This window comes from Taudactylus pleione, unplaced genomic scaffold, assembly GCF_031769625.1.
Source record: "Taudactylus pleione unplaced genomic scaffold, aTauple2 ptg000108l, whole genome shotgun sequence".
Taxonomy (NCBI): Eukaryota; Metazoa; Chordata; class Amphibia; order Anura; family Myobatrachidae; genus Taudactylus; species Taudactylus pleione.
The window spans coordinates 1,801,140-1,821,673 of record NW_028284510.1 but is presented as its reverse complement, the minus strand read 5'-3'; the positions used below and the strand labels follow the sequence as shown (position 1 = coordinate 1,821,673).

Genomic DNA, 20,534 nt, shown 5'->3' with positions numbered 1-20,534 from the left:
GACTTATTTTCCACCATTTGCTTGTGTCTCTTGTTGCATTTATACATCAGAATTCATATGTTCTCTGTGAACTTTTTCAATGTACCTCTTGCAGAATTTTTCTTTTCATATTGCATATTTTAAAATAAGCCCTCTAAAAAGAGATCTCTCTAATGGAAACAATTATTTCCTACTAGTTGGTACTTGTTGAAATATAACCTCCGATGAGCACTCTAATATTTCAACAAGTACCAACTAGCAGGAAATAATTGTTTCCAATAGAGAGATCTCCTTTTAGAGTGCTCATCAGAGGTTATATTTTTGCAAGCACTAAATACTCTTTTAGCCTACTGCACACATGTAAGTGCCATTTTTTAGGGGAAGGGGTCCACAAACATCTGCACACAGGCCCCCACAAATGTTAAAATCCTGCTGCCCCCATGAGTAGGACGACCCTAAGACCCTTGTGTATTACACCAATAAACTTTATTAAAAACTCTCAAATTCCACTTTAAGCTGGTATAGAATGGAAGTCACATTCTGGAATGGAACAGCAAGGAATGTTAATACAGATGTGTCTTCCTACATACTGTTTATCCCCAATCAGGGACAGACTGGGGCTCTAGATTAGCCCTGGCACGTCCCCATCTTACAGTATCTCATCCGAGCAGTGTGCCAGGAGGCGGAGCTGATCTGCCAAGTTTCAGTCCGGACCGGCCCATCAGGTCACCAGCAATTCTGGCATTTACCAGAAGTGCTAGATCTGCAGTCCGGCCCTATCCTCAATATGCCTCACTCTGCTAGCACCGGTCAGCTTTTTTGACAAAAATGTGTCTGAAAGATCAGAGGGTTGGCTTATTGAAGCTATGGGGAGTGCGGAGTGAAAGTGGTGGTGTGGGTTCAGGACTAGCCATAATAGGGGGATGGCGGTGTGACAAAGGGGGGATCAACAAATCTGAAGGAAGGAGCCATGATGGAGCTGGTGGGGGGACAGGGAACAGCAGAGAGAATGTGGAGCTCCCCAAAGAGCGGTGGGGCTGAGTGGGAGTAGAGACTGAAATGACCCAGCATATGCTGTGTCCGTTATACTAGAAGAGTCATTGGTAAATGAGGGGGACATATATCAAGCAATAAAATGAGTGTAGAAGTTGTCCAGAGCAACCAACGAGCTTCTACCTATTATTATATAGAATGTACATAAATGCTACCTCAAAGTTGATTGCCAGACTGGCTAAGTGGTCATACACACACCAACATTTAAAGACAATGTTAATGTAGTTACAACATTGACAAAACTTTTTAGTTTTTCCCCACTTGCCAAAAGTTCTTTAACCACTTGCCTGGAATGGTTGCATTTTTCCAACAACTCCAGGCACTGCATTATCTGATCTAGTCGTAATAATCCGCTCAGGCAGATAAACAGTGTGAGCAGCTGCAGGAAGATGCTGCTTCTCTCAGATATCTGTCGTGCTGACGATCACTGCTCAGCACAATGGGACCCTTCACCCAGCGGCTGCAGGGATTAGCAGCCACTGGGAAAAAGTAAATTATCCCCATCTTTGACCCCTAGTGCACCTGGTGCCTGAAACCACTGTAAAATGGAAAATTGAAATGTTGGCGATTATTACGATGTTCCCAATGTTCAGATGTTGGTGATCCGGTGTTCCAATGTTTTTAAAAACTATTTTTTACAAATATAAAAAAAAAATTGTTTTGTTTTTTTGTATTAAATCATTTTGGATATGATGAAATAGATGTTCTTCACCTAATTCACTCATAAAGAAACCCGACAATTTCTGAGCGGTTCTTACAAAAAAAAATTTGTCAGTTGCACAAAGCAAAGTGATGTGATCACTTGTTAGAAAGTGTGTTAGTTTTTTATATACATTTTTTTTTGATAATTATTGTAAAATTGTGATTAAAAGAAATTGAAAATGAGCTATAGACACTTTAAATTAACATTCTGTGTATATTAGGAGTAAACAAACAGTGATTATCAGCTGTTGTGTATATTATACCATACTCAGACAACAACTGTTTTACAAAAACGAGCTTGTCTAAAAATGATACGTACTATAATTTACCAGGTAATCTGATCTATTTTCCAGGAAATGGACGCAATGAGCGGGAGAGAACAGAACCTACTTATCAGGTATAATATGGCATGTTAATAGCTGTATTTGTAGCTGTATAGATTTCAGGATCGGGAGGTCGCATCTTATGTATGGTTTAATTTTTATCGGGTCGACCTCTCGATCCCATAGAAGCCCGTACACACTGTGCTATGTCTGCACAGTGTGTACAAGGCTCACAGGCAGCTGACAGGGCTCACACTGGGGACAGACTGCACGGCTGATGTGGACAGTTTTACCCGATCAGCCTGCAATCGTAAAAGTGTGTACCCAGCTTTAGTGCATATGCAGCCCCTAGAGGTCCTAATGTGGGATGATAAATATGCTATCTGCTTATTAATATGCAATATGAGATCCGAACTTGGCGGGAAGATCTCAGCACAATATTCGTTCTTAAGGTGGGTACACACTTTACAGATAGATCGAGCGATCTGCAGATATATCTGCAGGTGATGGTCGTTCATACACACTGAACGGCCATCATCTGTGTCTGGCTGTGGGTCCCGGCAGCCAGGGGGCATGTCCCGGTGGGCGGGGGGCATATCCCACCACCCTCCTCGCAGCTGCCGCTGTGTGTGTATGGGCGGTCTGCAGACCACCCATACACACTTGCTGTTGGACAGATATGTGTGCAGCACAACCAATGCGATATGTCGGTGAACGATGACGTTCACCGACATATCGCGGGTACACACTAGCCGACGGGCAGCAGATATATTGGCCGATGAATTGTCAGTGTGTACCCAGCATTATTGTCATACACTATAAGTTGGTGATTAAAATAAAACTGTAAAGATGCAATAAGTTTAAAGGAGGCAATTCATTTAAAAACAGATATTTTTTAAATTGTAAAATAAAAAGGTCCTCCTAATCGTTCTGTGCTAGTCTGATAATGAATTCCCCCTCCACAGTCACACACTTTACAGGTTCTCATTGTCACTTTCATAGCTGCCATTGTCTTTGCGTATATTATATTGTACTGTACAATACTGTCATGCTAGCATCTTCAGGGTATGCCATAGTATGCTTTATTACCCATCCAAATCCATAAAGAATGAAGAATGTAACAATAGCATATTTCTATTTTTTGTACTTATTTATAATGTTATCAAAACACAAAATGTAGCATGTATGGGATGTTTCTAACATAAGGCTCCTCTATATATTGTTATTAGAAATCTTTAAAAATGAATTTTAGTATTATTATTATACAATAAAAAATGTTCATGTTTGCTTGAAATATTCTTAATTTTCTTCTCTTTTTTGAAGGACCTAAAGGGACAAGAAAACAACATCTACAACACTATTCACATGCAATGAACATGAAGAGCTGATATCTATGAAGAGACATTTTAAGATGGAAACTATAGAAAAAACTATACTGTCAATAATCTCAGTGATGTCACTAGGGTTGGAGTCACCCAGTGTGCATTGCAGAGCTCTCGTACTTATTGTAGGAGGATGCAAAAGGTTGTATGGTCTTATCTGTGATGCCACACTCCCAGTGTATGAGTTATGGGGGATTAACTCAATGTCGGGCCCCGTTATGTTCACGCTAGGTGCTTGAACAGTGCTCCAGAGAGTGTGGATGGTGCAAATGTGCGCGTCATCCATCAACGCTGCTCGGTGACACCATCCGAGGGGGTGATGACACTAAAATAGCAGAGCAGCTCTGCTAATTTGATGTCACCCACATGTATGGTGTCACCCAGTGTGGTCCGCAACCCCCTAGTGTTGCCAGTAAGCAATCTATATGTTGTAACATTCTAAATAGAGTGGTACATTGTAGCACACACAAGAGAGTTAATTATTTTATGAAACCCTCTAACCATCTTCAAAATAATTATCTATTAAAAAAATTATATCTTACTAATATTTTTTAGTTATTTTATCTCCAATAAAAGTAAAATATAAAAAATATGTTTTTTTCTTTCTATATATTATCTATCTCATAGCTATCTATCTATCTATCTATCTATCTATCTATCTATCTATCTATCTATCTATCTATCTATCTATCTATCTATCTATCTATCTCATTTCTATCTATTTATCATCTATCTATCTATTTATCTATCTAATATCTATCTATCTAATATCTATCTCATATCTATCTATCTATCTATCTATCTATCTATCTATCTATCTATCTAATTTCTACCTATATATCTATCTATCTATCTATCTATCTATCTATCTATCTATCTCGTTTCTATCTACAGTATCTATCGATGGTATGATGTGACAATGTCTGTATTTACAATGTTGACATTCGAATGTTCACAGTAGATGGTCAACATTAATGATGCCGACAAAGTTAAAATGCTGAAATCATAATGTAAACACCTGCAAAATGTAGACATTTCTATTAGGCTTAGGTTTAAGATTAACATTATGGATATGGTTACCGTTGGAGTTAGGGTTAGTGTTAGGGTTGCTGTTAGGGTTACCATTAAATTTAGGATTAGCATTAGGGTTACCATTAGGGCTAGGAATACCATTATGATTACTGCTAGGGTTAAGGATATGGTTAGGGATAGAATAACAATAAAAATACATGGATAAAATTCTAACAATGGCCCTCATTCAGAGCCATTCGCTATTTGCGGTCGTTCGTTCTAAAACAAGGGGTGGCTATTCAAATGAACCGTTCGCTGTTTGCGGTCTGTTCACACCTCTATGTCTGAACGAGCGAACAAAACTTGCGTTCGTTTGTTGAAACGATACGCCCCCTGGCCGCTCGCATCCTACGTCATGTCCGCTATTTATTAGATTAATCGAGTACATCGATCAGGGTATGAACTGCTCGCTATTCTTGGGGCTGTTGTTTGCTACCACAATTTTGCGAGCAGTTCTGGCTCTAAAATAGCCCAGTGACGTGGTCAATGACGCTGCTGTTTTAAATATGCACACCCATAAAACGCCCGTTTTGACCGTTTGGCACGCCTGCGTTCGGATCTCCACTCCCCGTTTTCAAGCACCTTCCCCTGTTACCACCCACATACGCCTCTTTCTGTCACTCAAATTATCAGGCATTCGCTATTTTGCGTGCACATGAATTTCGGCCGCACTGAGTGGTTCGCGCATGCGTATTACGATCCGTCCGCATGCGCAGTTGGGCAAACATCGCTCGGAGCGAATGAGCAGCGACTTGCGTCCGGCTCTGAATCAGGGCCAATGTCAGAATTTCATCACTATCAAAAAGCTGAGTGTTGACAGGGTCAATGTCGACATAATGAACCTATGTTAATGTTCATTGTTGATATTATGACCATTTTTACATTCACATGCTGACCTTATGAATGTGGCCAAGTCCCCCTTCTACCATACATATGTATTATTATTTATTACATCCATTCATTTATCATTTCCCACCATTTGTATTCCCTAATAGCACTGAAGGTAATACACTAGGAATGTTTGTGTGCTTCCTTATACAGTATGGCTACTCTGGTGGATGTAGAATTACACTGAGGAGAAAGTGGGATTGCTAAGATTAGTCTTTGTCTTTCATCAGAAGAAGTCATGGAAACTAACGTGACTACACAAGCCTTTGGACATTTGTTCCAGAATGAGTATATACTGTATATGTGACTATTTCTTTTAAATGTACATTTCTGGATCATTTTCCTGGATTTTGTGATCACATTATTAAAGCAATTGAGTGTTTGATATTTTGTTTGCCTTGTCCACAATTATCTGGTATAAGTTTTCTATCCATTTGGGCAACACAGACGGTATAGTGGTAGCAGTACTGCCTCACAGTACTGAGGTCGTGGGTTCGATTCCTAATAACGCCCTATCTGTGTGGAATTTGTATATTCTCCCTGTGCTTGCGTGGGTTTCCTCCGGGTGCTCCGGTTACCACCCACACTCCAAAAAACATATACTCGTAGGTTAATTGGGTCCCAACAAATATTAATCCTAGTGTGTATGTATGTGCATGTGGTAGGGAATTTAGATTGTAAACTCCACTGGGGCAGGGACTGATGTGAATGTACAAATATTTTCTGTAAAGCGCTGCCGAATATGTGTGCGCTATATAAATAACTGGTAATAAATAAATAATAAATAAATCCATGTATTTCCCATTACTATTAGTCCTACTCCATGTACTGTATATAGTGTTTTGTATTTGAGCAAATTTGTGTGGTTGTGCAAATTTATAGAGTTTAACTGAATTAGCAAACTTGGAGTCCTTCATCTATAGAAAATAGGTTTGGATACTTGGCTTATTTTGTGCAATATTGAAGGACTGTATAGAAATATAGTACCATACAGTTGGAAAAGATGTAATAAAATGTTTCTTCACCATTACAAGTGTATTTCTCAACAACTATTTAAATTCATAATAAACAAGAATTTAAGATTCCATGAAAAGTTTTATTTAAAAAACAGTGGAACTGCTATGGGCACGATTTATTCACCCAGACACAACAGCATTTACCTTGGCTGGTGGCAGAAAGAACATGAAATTAGTAAAGCAAAAAAAATACAAATACACTAGATTAATGTGTCTGAGACCTGTAGATAACATTATGGTGATATTGTTAATGAAGGGTCACAAATACATTTAGATGAACATATTAGTCCAGCCAGGAAATCTTATTGTGGCTGTAGTGCGAAGGACAAAGACAAAGATAACACAAAGCAGCCCGACAACTGAAAAAGTCACCTTTAAATTAGAGATACAGTAAGGCTTTTAGGATATTCATTAAGGGAATATAAAGATTTTAAACACAATTTTATGGAACAGTTATTTACAAACAGCCATTTGCATACATTACAGTACACTGTACATCTTCAGTACATCTATTCACTGTATAGTGCTGTTACCCTGGGTAGACACTTCTATATGTTATATTCTGTGCACATAGAGCAATTCAATCATTAGACTAAGGTTCTGTGCTATCTTTGGGCATACGCCTACACTTTTCTGTGTCTCACGTAGAAATACTGCTGTGTTTAGAGCTGGACATAACTCAAGACACATACATACATACTGTACATACATACATACATACTGTACATACATTTGCAAGTCAGTAATTTTAGTGACACATGTTGCTTGCACACATCCAAGACACAAATTGTGGGCCTGATTCAGAGATTTACTCTAATGCAATCGCAACTGTGATGTCTTACGGATGGAATTTGTGAAAATATGCTACTGTGTTCCAAAGCTTACCTGAGCATAGGGACACCCACTGCTGCCTTCTCATATATGCCTGGTGACCTGCAACAGGGCAAACTTGGGAACATTGATGAAGATCAGCTACTGAGTGAAGTCTGACCTGTCTAAAACACTGCATCTCTCCTGACATGCTGAGAGCTCTCATGCTGCTAAAGAATATTGCAATGTCTAATTTATACACGCCCATGAAATGGCATTTGAACGGTCAGACACGCCTGCATTTTCTTAGCCATCCCCCCATTATCACCCCAAAACGCTATCACTCACTTTGCAAGTGAATCCTCTGTGCGAGCGTTATCACAAACCAATCACTGCGTGTGGGTTTCACGTAGGGATGCACAGGCTCAGATTAGTTCAGATTTTCTCGCCAAATTCAGATTTTTCCCACCAAAAGTCGGGTCTCAGAAAGAGGAAAAACATCGTCTTTCATGGACAAACATCATCTTTCATGGACTTTTATCCAGGAATGATGATGTTTGTCCATGAAAGATGACATTTTGCCTCTTTCCGAGACCTGAATTTTGGTGGGAAAAATCCGAACATGGCAGGAAAATCCGAACTAATCTGAGCCTGCACATCCCTAGTTTCACACATGCACAATGGCTAAAATCGCTCAATCTGTGTTAATATTGGAATTGTGTAACTCTCTGAATCAAGCCCTCTGTCAACTAAATGTGGCCAACTGTCTTTATCATTCCCATTGTCACCAGGATTTCATGTTGTCATATGAGGACTTCTCTCACCTTTGTAAAGATTGCCTGTTGGGCCAATGGGCTAGTTCAACACCACAGAGTTCACCAATTTAGCCACTAAAGCCAGTTGGTCAGTTGTATGACTGGGTTTGTTGAAATCCTGAATCTGTTAGCCATGTAAGCAAGGCCGGATTAAGGTCTGTGGGCGCCCCTGGGCAACAAACGTGTGGGGGCCCCTATCAATAAGTTATATATATAAAAAAATAAATATAAATATATATATATATACACATACCGGTATATCTGCCTGATGTCCATTTCCCCCTGTAGTTGTGCCCCTTCTGGAATGCCCCCTGTAGTTGTGCCCCTTCTGGAATGCCCCCAGTTGTTGTGCCCCTTCTGCAATGCCCCTTGTAGTTGTACCCCTTCTGCAATGCCCCCAGTATTTGTGCCTTTCCTCCAATTCCCCCAGTATTTGTGCCCCCTGCAATGCCCCCAGTAGTTGTGCCTCTTCTTAAATGCCCCCAGTAGTTGTACCCCTTCTCCAATGCCCCCAGTATTTGTGCCTTTCCTCAAATGCCCCCAGTATTTGTGCCTTTCCTCCAATGCCCCCTGTAGTTGTGCCCCCTCCAATGTCCCCAGTATTTGTGCCCCCTGCAATGCCCCCAGTAGTTGTGCCTCTTCTTAAATGTCCCCAGTAGTTGTGCCCCTTCTCCAATGCCCCCAGTATTTGTGCCTTTCCTCCAATGCCCCCTGCAATGCCCCCAGTAGTTGTGTCTCTTTTTAAATGCCCCCTGTAGATGTGCCCCATAAAGTAGTGTCCCTAGTGGCTCTCCCTACCTGCCCACACCCCTGTTGAAAAAACTTACCTGTCTTTGCTCCACGCCGTCACAACTCCCGAGTCCCGCCGTCACTGCTACTGCTGCTGCCGCTGTTTGCTGGATCTGGCACGCAGGCTCCTCTCCTCTGCAGTGCGTGGGTGACATCATGATGTCACCCATGAACTGCATCACTGGGAACACTGGCCTCTGAAGCGATCAGTATTCAGTGGCCAACGTTCCCACTTACCGTAAGTTGATCGCGATCTACAGGCGGGAGCTCTGTGAGCTTCCAGTAGATTGCAATCAACCTTTTCGCCAGGCATGTGGCCAGGGGTCGGGGACAGTGTGTGGGGGCCCCAGGATGACCGCCCCTGCCGCCCTGCCCTTAATCCGGCCCTGCATGTAAGTGGTCACATACATGGCTGAGCTGTGATTCTAAAACCCTCAAATAAACATTCCTCAAATGAGCATTCCATTCACTATTGAGGTGGCTTTTTCATAGATTGCCTTCCATGTACTGTAGTAAGGCCTTCAAACACAGCCTGATGCATAATTGTAGGTACAGTAGAGTTCAACTGTGTTACTTGAAGAACCACAATTATTATTATTTATTACCAGTTATTTATATAGTGCACACGTATTTCGCAGTGCTTTTACAGAATATCTTACCATTCACATCTGTCCCTGCCCCAGTGGAGCTTACAGTCTATATTCCCTATGACATGCACACGCACATACACACTATGGTCAATGTTTTGTGGGAAGCCAATTAACCTACCAGTAAATTTTTGGAGTGTGGGAGGAAACCGGAGCACCTGGAGGAAACCCACGCAAGCACAGGGAGAATATACAAACTCCGCACAGTTAGGGCCGTAGTGGGAATAGAACCCCTGACCTCAGTGCTGTGAGACAGTAACGCTAACCATTACACCATCTGTGCTGCCCCACAATTGCAATTTAGTTCAGCATTTTGATTGGACCCACTCTAACCAGACTCATTAATCACAGTCTCCAAAGTTTAACATAATTTACCAATAATCTGCAGATAACACTCTTCTTTTTACTGTTTAATGTTACAAATACCAGTGTGTGTCCCCAAATACTCTTAATGGAAAAGTATTTGGTCACTTGCATAGTGACCTTATACGAGCTTGAATACTCTGCATGTACATACATGATTTTCAAATAAACATGACTCTGGTCACTCCGCCAGCACTGTCTATCCCGGTGGCTGAGGATGCAGCCACATTTGCACAGTCATTTGGTTGACTACAAGTCAAGGCCATCAGCTGCCCAGATATAAAAGTTCAGAGGAGGCATCTTCCTCTCTACCACCTGATTGTAGGGCATAATGATGTCACTCCGCATGCTGTCATCATTCCATACATTTTTGAGGAGTGCAAAGAGGAGCCATGTCACCCTCAGCATTATGCCAGATTCTGGACATCACTGCAAAGTGGGTCAGTCTTGGAGGTTTGATGTAGGGGAGTGCTTATGAACGGGCCTGGACTCCATTCCTGAAGGAACTGTCTGAAAATGAAAGCAGCCCGGGAGACTCAACAGCTTCATGGTTTGCTGTGATACTCACTCATGGCTCCAGGGGGTGGACCAGGTTCCAGATGAGGACTGAGGACCTGGAGGAGGAGGGAGTTATATAATTTCTATGGTATTGAACATTTCAAAAAAGCATCATGGACCACTACATACTGGCTTGGTCCTTCTAGATGCCTCTCATGCCTGTGAGCTTTGTCCTAAAAAAAATATATTTTTTGGTAGTTTGTGGGGAGGGGTGCTTCAAAGTATATTTTCACCCTGGGGTCCACATGGTCTAGATCCAGCACTGTACACAAAAAAACAGACCAACATATAATAGAGGTTTTTGCTAAATTTAGAAATGTGGCTGCTGGAGCTGTAGAGATATGATCTTATTTTACTTTCCTTCTGACCGGTCATTTGCGGGCTTGTGGACTATGCAAGAGTTCGCATTATAAGGAATCACAACTCATGACAAGGTGCCAGAAGTTGGTATTGTATGGAATACTAGCTTGCAGTGGTGGCTCCACAGGTGGGGCTGCAGTGTAGTCCAAAACTCAACTGTATATCTAGAAATATAGGTAAATTAAGACACATCTGTATAACACATCATTACAGAACACACCATGAAGCAGTTCTAAATGTTTCCCAGCTGCTGCAGTGTTAATATATGATGGAGTGAAAAGATTAAGTTAAAATTCTGTAGGATCTTAGGCCTATACATTGTAAGGTAGCACAGTGCCATTACAGGCTGGCATCTCTGTGTCCCATAAATAATGTGTAAGACACTGCATACAATGTGCTAGGACTCACAACTGGTGGGTGCAAGTCCATACTTACCTACTATTTCTTTTTTGTGCTCCGGAAAATTTTTTTTTTTTGGGAGGGGGGTTCTAACTATGAGGTTACAGGGGCATGATGCTGTGAATCATAATCCAGCCCCTGTGATGGAATGCTGCAAATAACTGCATTATGCCACAGGGCAAAACAATGATGTCACAGATCAGATTGATTTGCGACATTATGCCGTGATCTGCCCACTTTGCTGGAGAAGTATGTGGGTTGCATAAGGGTTGTCTACTGTACTGAAAGCCATGGAAATATCCCTCAAATTACATAGTCTCCTGGAAATTCTGGGAGAGTAGGCAAATATCGAACAAACAGGTACAAAAATCTGTGGACACAAATCAGATGTGAGGTGTGAGGCTATTCCTTCTATGTGAGGATTTAAGCAGCTATTATATTGTATGTCGGAAAGTAGGATAACCATGGTTTTGACAAACAAGGCTGGTACAGTATAATGTGTTTGGCAGAGAATGGCACAGTGGTATAGACACAAGGCTAATAAATTAGGTATACAGCACAATATGTATAAAGATAGAACTGATACATTGTGGGAGGGCATATGGCTGGTCTGTCACATGCGGGCATACAATGGTAATACATGTGCATAAGTTCAGGGATAATATATAGGTATGGCTGTTATTATAAGCTGTTGATTTTATTTAGCATCGTCCAAGCTGTGCATATACTCTCATCCTAAATCTTCCCTCACTCACTTACTCTTTAACTATCCTATTTTAAAGCTATCATCTCTTCCCAGTCCTCTAACCTTCACCATCCTCCTCACTACTTTCGACTCCCTCCTCTCCCAGACTCCTTTCTTCTAATTTATCTGTGTACTTGACTTAGTCACCAACTTTTGATAGAGTAAATTTACCATGAGATCTCTTCCCTTCAGGTTCCACTTCCCCATTTCCATCTCCTCTACCAGCACAACCAACATTGTCCTCCTTCTCCCCACACTTGAGGTTGAAGTGCATGCTCTCCTTTCCACCCTCCATCTCCTCCTTGACCCTATCCCTTACTACCTCCTCCAGTTCCTCCCCCTGCCATGTTTCCACATTGCCCAACTAGTCAAATTATCTAGTTCCCCTGTCACTCCCATGGCACCTTCCCCTCATGCTTTAAGCATGCCCTGTTTTCCTCATTTTTAAGAAGATTTCACTTGACCCCTCCTCGATCTCTGGGTATCTTCCCATCTCTCTCTTCATGTATGCCTGCAAGCTCCTTGAGCTGGTTGTGTACATCCTCCTTATTCTCCTCAAACACCCTTCTAGACCTACTCTGTTCCACCAGAACTGTCCTTGTCTTTGTTCCAACAACACTGTCCTTGTCTTTGTTCCACCAAAACTGTCCTTGTCAATGTCACAGATGACCTTTGCATGGCAAAATGCAAGCCTCTATGTTTATATATCTTGACCTCATAGGGGCATTTAACACTATGGATACTTTGAAAATCCCCACTCCATTATGATCTGTGACTCTTTGTTCATCTGCTCCTTCCACATATCTAAATTCACCTCTAACTTTCCTCCACATCTTTCTGTTGGAGTCTCCCAAGATTCTATCCTTGGTTTCATTTTCTTCTCCCTTTGCACTTCTTCTTTTGGTGAGCTTATCATCCGTTTAGGGCTCTGATACCACCTCTATGCTGATGATACACAAATATGCAGTACAGTACCTCTCTTACCACTCCCACCTTGAGAATTTTTCCAGGACTGCTCACAACCTCTGGAATAACCACCAATGATCCACTAGACTTTTATCTGTTCTCCCAGTCTTCAAGTGTGCCCTTTAAATTCATTTTTAAATCTTGCTTACCATCCCTTCTCTTACCTGTGAAGCCCCTGCCCTCTTTTCCTGTTGTCTCCACTCATATCCCCTGTCCATTTTTAGCATATATGAACAGGGATCTCCCTCCTTTATCTACATAACATAATCATGCTAATTACACACTATAATTATGTATTTATATGAAATTGTTGTCTTGTTTGTTTTAGTCTGTACTTATGTAAGTTATTTTCAGTTGTATTCTTCTTGTTCGGCACAACCATATAAATAAAAGAATCAAACAAAAGAAAATAATAATAATAATAATAATAATAATAATAATAATAATAATAACATGTTATAATGTGTTTTTAGTTAATATACATGCCATTTTACATGCACTGATCCAATCACCAGCTACAATATAGGGGCTTAGAGGGACTCTCACAAGTGTCTGATAACATTTCTAACTGCAGAACCACAGTATATTATCAGGGGAAGTAGATAAACAATTATAACCACATCCCACAGTCTACAGTTGTTTCTTTTATTTGCCAGCCGGTCTCCTCGCGCTAGTACTCAGCCACAGCTCTGTGGCATTCAGCAGACCAGGGTCAGCCCCTCTCTCTCTCTCTCCTCTCCATAGCTCTGTAACTTCCTGTGGCTGGTAGAATTACAGTAGGTAGTCATGGACAGAGGATTGATCGGTTGACTCGGCAGGAAAGAGAAGGAGGAGGGGGGAATTGGGCTAAAGGGGAAGTGCTGAAAGTAATGAACACATTAGTGATGCAGCAGAAACAGAATTCAGTTCTAATGGGAAAGAACCTTAATACATGTGTGACCTGCTCTCTGCCATTCTATTTGTACTTGTGTGCATATGTGTGCATGTGTGTGTGTGCGTGTGAGTGTGTGTGTAAGTGTGTGTGTGTGTAAGTGATAGAAAATGAGAATGTGTGTCCATGTCTGTGTATACTGTTAAGCAATGTGTACCCTTAGCTGGTGTAATAGAGTTGTATAACTTCCTGCCTAGCTGTGTCCCCTGCTTCTAGCTTCCTATTGTCATCAAACATTTCTCAGTTGCTACATTCCATTGTCTCCTCTGGACCCATCTTGCAGATACATTTTCATTATGGTAAAAGTAAGAGAATTTAAACTACGCAGTTTGATCATTTTAAACAGAATAGACACTAACAAAGCCAATTATAGAGTTGACTATTAAATGACAGGAAAGTACCTCTGAAAATGAAAAACAGATGGCAATATAGCTGTACTTGTTAGATAGTGTATATAAACTGTTAGTATGGGAGACTGCAGACAATTATTGTTATCTATGAATTGAGCAGACTTTGATTTTTTTTGGCTGCATAATGGGGCACAACGTTTTAGCTTAATACTTATACTGAGCAAACACTGTCCAATTATCAGCACAATCAGCCTATAATCATTTGATCATGCCAATAATTGAACAGTGTATTGCTGCGACCGATCAGCATTTATCGGTCTTACGAACATGAAAAGTCATCCAGCATGTCCGATAGATCCGATAATTAGTTGCCCGCATCTGACGCAAATATTGTGCCCATACACTGTGACATATCTTATGCCGTGTATGAAGGACTGCATGATAACGATATCGATATTGTTTATTGTACGGTGCAGTGCCCACAATGAACAATATGTCATTCATTGCAGGCACCCGCCCGCATCCCTGAACATGGTCAACCTGACGATATCGCTAGGTATGATTGTCATGTTCGGGAGATGAGCGATGTCGTCGCTGGTTCTTTACGCTGGTTCTTTACGCCATTTTACAGGACGATTTCTGAACGATTAATGAGCAATTGAACGATAACGATGTCGTTATCGTTCAATCGCAAATTTTAATCGGCAAGTGGATACGCACCTTAACAGTGTATGGCCAAGGTATGTGATGGGTTTCAGCTTGATAGATAAAATGTCTGTCAGTGTGACACACGTTATCTGACAGTGTATGCCCAACATTACTCCTATCAATGGAAAACATATGATAATGATCTCACTAATTGAGTCAAATATTGCTACAGAGACTGCTTCATCTGTAGATTGGTCAAAGGAGGCCCCGTGAATTATAATGTTATCTAATGATACAGAAAATATTATAAACATATTACTGTTCTTCCACCATTTTTACCAGAAATTCTTTTTTTTTTTCATTAGTTGTTATACTTATGTCCAACTACAGGACTTTGCTGTATAAAACCGTTTAGCCAGTAAACGTTCATACATTTGAGAAGAAATAAATTCAGGAATTATTCAGAAGATCACAAGAGAATCACAGGATGACTTCATTTGTCTGTCACTGAATCAGTAACAAGCTTCTAAAGCAGGGAAGCAGTCGGGAAGCCGACGGAGGGGATCCCGACAGCCGGCTTCCCGACTGTCTAATCCCGGGAAGGGGTAAATGACAGGCGTCGAAATCTCGAAGTCTGTCATTTTACCTACGCCGGGCGTGGACAGCCACGGGGTGGGGGGGTTAGGTTCAGGGCTCCCAGGGAGGACTTAGGGCTAGGCACCCCCGGGAGGGAATTGGTATGATTCCCATCAGCGGCAGGCCGACTGGAGCAGAGTGCGACGCAGCGGAAGCCCGACAGCTCTGGAAATCCCGATCGTGGATAGGTAAGTATCCACTAACCTAACCCCCCTAACCCTAACCCTCCTTAGGGGTGCCTAACCCTAACTTCCCCCCCAAGTGCCTAACCCTAATCCCCCCCTAAGTGCCTAACCCTAACCACCCCCTTCCCCGCTGCCTAAACCTAAGTCCCCCGGGAGGGTGCCTAATCCTAAATCCCCCCTGGGGGTGCCTAACCCTAACCCTCCCTCCCCCTAGCCTAACCCTAACCCTCCCGGGGGGGTTCCTAACCCTAAGTCCCCCCCGGGAGCACTAAACCTAACCCTCCCCCCCCCCACGCGGCAGTCCGCTCGCGGCGCCCGGCATCACTACGATCGTGATGCTGGGTGCCGGTCTCCCGGCGTCGGGGAAATGCGGGCGTCTACATCTAGACGCCCGGCATTTCACCCTTGCCGGGATAAGACAGTCGGGAAGCCGGCTGCCGGTATATAGGCAGTCGGCTGCCCGATTGCTTCCCCCCGGGAGGGTTAGGTTTAGGCTAGGGGAAGGGTGGGTTAGGCACCCCCGGGGGGAGGTTAGGGTTAGGCACCCCCCCGGGAGACTTAGGTTTAGGCAGCGGGGAGGTTAGGTTTAGGCACTTAGAGCGGGGATTAGGGTTAGGCACTGGGGGGGGAAGTTAGGGTTAGGCACCCTACAGGAGGGTTAGGGTTAGGGGGGGAATTAGGTTATACTTACCTCTATAGACGATTGGGATTTCCCCCTCTGACGGCTGCCGCTGCCGGCGGTAAATCATACTGAATCCCTAAAGCAAATGTGTTTATAGAGAGTATAAAAAGGTAACACAAATATTATTAATTGTATATAATAAGGACAAGCAAGTGATTCATGAAAGACTCTGTAGCTGGAGAAAAACTGCAGCAGGTCCGTGATGTTGTAATATGTTTATTTAGAAATAAAAAAGGGAAATAAAGAAGAGCTACAAACCCATAAGGTTGCTGACATCAGAAAATGCAAAGTGCAGAGGGAGTGGGAGCCTGATCTGTGAGTACGATGGATTACTGTGATGGATTTATAGTGTTTAAATATGGTTTTGTCAAAACTGACCAATGTATAATATAGATATGATCATTTTCATATGTTAAGTGAGGTGTAACAGAGCGGACTGTCCTGGTGCAGGAACTGTGCTGAGACAGACAGGGTACAGTGTGTTAAAACACAGGGATTGTACTCTGTCCTTACGTTTATTCTGCATATAAGCTTCAATGTTAAACATGCAGATAAAGTAAAGAGAAAAGGTGTAACAAAAACCCCCCAGTTAATTTAGATTATGGCTGAATGTTTTAATGTTTTTATATGAGTTTGTGTTGTGCTAGGTGAATGTACAAATTATTGTTTTTATTACTAGTGCAACTATTTATATTAGGGATGTGCGCCGACCCTGTGTTATGGTTTTGGTTTTGGATCTGTATCTCCTTCAAGGTTTTGAATCTAGATTTGGTTTTGCAAAACCACCCTCAAGTGATTTGCTTTTGGATCTGAATTTTTTTATTTTTTTTAAAAATAGATAAAAAGTTTTAAAAACAGCTAAAATCAGGTAATTTATCCAATCCAAAATTCAGATTTAAAATCCGAATTCCGAAACGCAAAAAGATCAGAACCGTGACTCGGATTTACCTGGATTTACGAAATTCTGGTTAATTCGGATTTCTGGAGAACCGAACCGCACATCTCTAATTTAAATCAGATGTGCTTTACAGGATTAGGGGCTGATGCAGAATTAGTAGCAAAACAGATGTAAATTATTAAAGTGATTACTAGTGATGTACGGTTCGGTTTTCCTGACATATAAACGCACCAGAACTTAGGGGTTCAAAGTTGAAATAAGTCCTAGTTTGGAATCACTGTGGGTTCGAAACTCGGATTTAAAAATTGACCTTAAGCTTTGGATTGCATGCAAATTTATCGGTTTATCTATTTCAAGGGCTCCAAAACCGAACCAAAACCAAAAAGAAACTAGAGATGTACGGGTTTTGTTTTCAGAAAACCGACAACCAGGGGCGTTCGACCAATGCAGAAGAACAGGGAAGCACTCCTCCCAACCATCCAGATTTCAGTGGGACAGTCCCATTTTTGGGCACTGTCCTGCTGTTCCATCCTCGGACCGAAGTTGAAGCATTCACTTTCTGAACATTCACAGAGCGATATCATGCTAGATAGGCTGTACAAACTCATGTAGCACTCCCTCTCCGTCAGCTCTTAGTGGCCTGACAAGGAAAGGAAAACAGTGATATAGATAATATAAAGTAATATAGCAAAATTATAGCAAATTAATAAGCAACAGAAAAAAAAGTAAAAAATAAATAAATAAAACAAGTGCTAAACTGGTCTTTTTTTTAGTTCATTTAGTAAAATGAAAGATCAATTTTTTTCCACACAATTATAGTGCACATAACCTTTGCTGAGTTGCTTTTGTGATAATCTCATACAGTGATGTAGCAAGTATAAGTGACAAATACAATGGCCATTGGTTAGGCTCATGTAAAACAATGTATGAACGGAGTAATGTACTCTTGCTTTTCAGTGACTTACCTCCAGCTTTGCACAGTAAACTTCTCTGTTAGTTCCGTAACTATTTCAATGTGTTTGTCTGTCGCAATAGATTTCCTCAGGGGGATCTTGAGAGATGTTCTCTTTGTATTGAACGTACATTTAAAGGTTCCATGCAGTCTAGTTTAATTTTCAGCGATAGTTGTTTTAAATAAGTAAAGGTATTATTCATGCTCTTACCGTCAGGCTTTCCCATCTGTATAGAGGGTATGCAGTCGGGATGCCGACGGTCTAATCCTGCAAGGGTCTAATGACAGGCGTCGAAATCCCGACGCCTGTCATTTTACCTACGCCGGGAGCCCGACGCCCGCCATCCCGATCGAAAGTAAGCCAGGTGCTGGGCACGGACAGCCGCGGTGGGGAGGGTTAGGTTAGGGGCTCCCAGGGGGGACTTAGGGTTAGGCACCGCCCCGGGAGGGGGAGGGTTAGGGATAGGCTAGGGGAAGGGGTGGTTAGGCACCCCCGGGGGAGGTTAGGGTTATGCACCCCCTTGGGAGGGTTAGGTTTAGGCAGCGGGGAAGGGGGTGTTAGGTTTAGGCACTTAGAGGGGGGGTTAGGGTTATTCACTACGGAGGGAGGTTAGGCTTCGGCACCCCTAAAGGAGGGTTAGGGGGGTTAGGTTAGTTCGTACTTACCTTTAGCGCAGTCAGGATCTTCACTGGTGCCGGTCTTCCGGTGCTGGGATTTGACCTGCGACATGCGTCCGGCGGTAAATCATACCGATCCCCTACAGAGGACCTAATTGAGATGTGGACACAAATACCATCGCAGTTGTGATCTCTCAAGGATCGCAAATACAAAAATATGCTAATGACTCATTCACCGTCCACTGCTTAGAGACACCCACTGAAAGCATCTCACAACGGCCTCTCATGCACATAACCGGAAACATGAAACGCAGATCAGGCGGCCATCAGCCTCCTGAGTACAGGCACAGCCGGTCTCCACGTACGCAGAGGGCTCTCCTGCAGCCAGCATGAACTCAGGGCTAATTTATGCCTGCCCAGAAAACTGTTTAAATGCTGCTGACATGTCTGCGTTTTCTAACCATCCCCCCTTACCTCCCCCAAACGCTGACTACCTGTCACTCACTTTATAAGTGAATCCTTTGTGTGAGTATAAAAGTATTATAATCACTATGCGTGCGCAATGCGGATTACATGCATGTGCTATGGCTGAAGATCGCTCAAACTGCATAAATATCGGCATTGCGACCACATCTGAATCAGAACCAGAGTACAAACACCTTCAAAAAACTGTTTTTAATTAGACAAAAATGAAAGTATTAAACATACAAAAACTGTAAGAAAGCCCAGTTTGGCTGATGAGACCCCATCTGGCAAGTGGTATAGGAAACATCAACAAACCTGCAGTCAATGGGGCCTATTCATCATCACTTAATTTCTACAAAAGCAGGTGAAAATTAACATTGTTGGAGGTTGCTGCCATCTCCTGCAGGATAAAATTAATAAGCTGCTTTTAGCTATTGCTATAATCTTGCTGGCTGGGAAGTTGGATCTATAACAGGATCAGTCCCTCTTGGAATACAGCAATAATTTAGAGTGCATACCCTGCTAATAACCTCATAAAAACACACTATAAATAAATACTATAAAAGGGAATTTATTTAATTTTATCTCATGTACATAAAAATATATATAGTGCACAAATATATAGATGTACAGCTAATGCCAATTTACAAAACAGTACTGTTTTGTATACTGGTATCAGCTTTATACTTGCCTACCCTCCCGATTTGGTCGGGAGCCTCCCGAAAATAGGGTGCCGCACCCGACCTCTCGGGAAGGCAGGCAAGTCTCCCAGCAGCTGCCGACCCTTCCTGCCCCCCACCACAATTACAAGAAGCTCCCCGGCAGCAGGGGGCCTGTGACGTGATTCACGCCGAATCGCGTCATTTTGACCCCCCCCCTGCTTCACACTGCCTGTAATATCGGCAGTGTGTTGCGGGGGCGGGGCCAAAATGACATGATCACGTGGCTCCGCCCCACGCTCTGCCCGAAAACGCTTGTAGTCTGGCCGGCCCAGCCCCCGTTTGCTGGCCACGCCCCCCAGAAGGGGCAGCCAGATAGTCGGCAAGCATGCTCTATATTTGTGCACTATATATATATATTATTGTTATCTTGCATTTACCTTACTTTTTAAGCCCATGTAGTGCTTAATTATTACAGCAGCAACTTGTTGTCAGACCTCAGTTTTTAGCACAGCCTCTACCATCCTCTCTACCACTTAGTCCCTATTGGGGCTATTAAACTTTGGTTTTAGAATCATTCTTATGGCAATTGTTTTCTGTAGAGAATTGGAGAGGGCTGCAGTCAGTAAAGCCCATCCGTATCA

The 20,534-nt window shown here is 42.3% G+C and overlaps 1 protein-coding gene across 1 annotated transcript in view; it reads left to right on the top strand.

Annotated features, from left to right (window-relative positions):
* LOC148525425 (sialic acid-binding Ig-like lectin 11) overlaps positions 1-20,534 on the top strand; it is a 100,208-nt gene that overhangs the window by 24,020 nt on the left and 55,654 nt on the right. Inside the window, exon 4 of the mRNA XM_088470930.1 lies at positions 2,088-2,131. Within this exon, the coding sequence (XP_088327056.1) occupies positions 2,088-2,131 (44 nt within the window). The remainder of the gene's footprint in view (positions 1-2,087; positions 2,132-20,534) is intronic.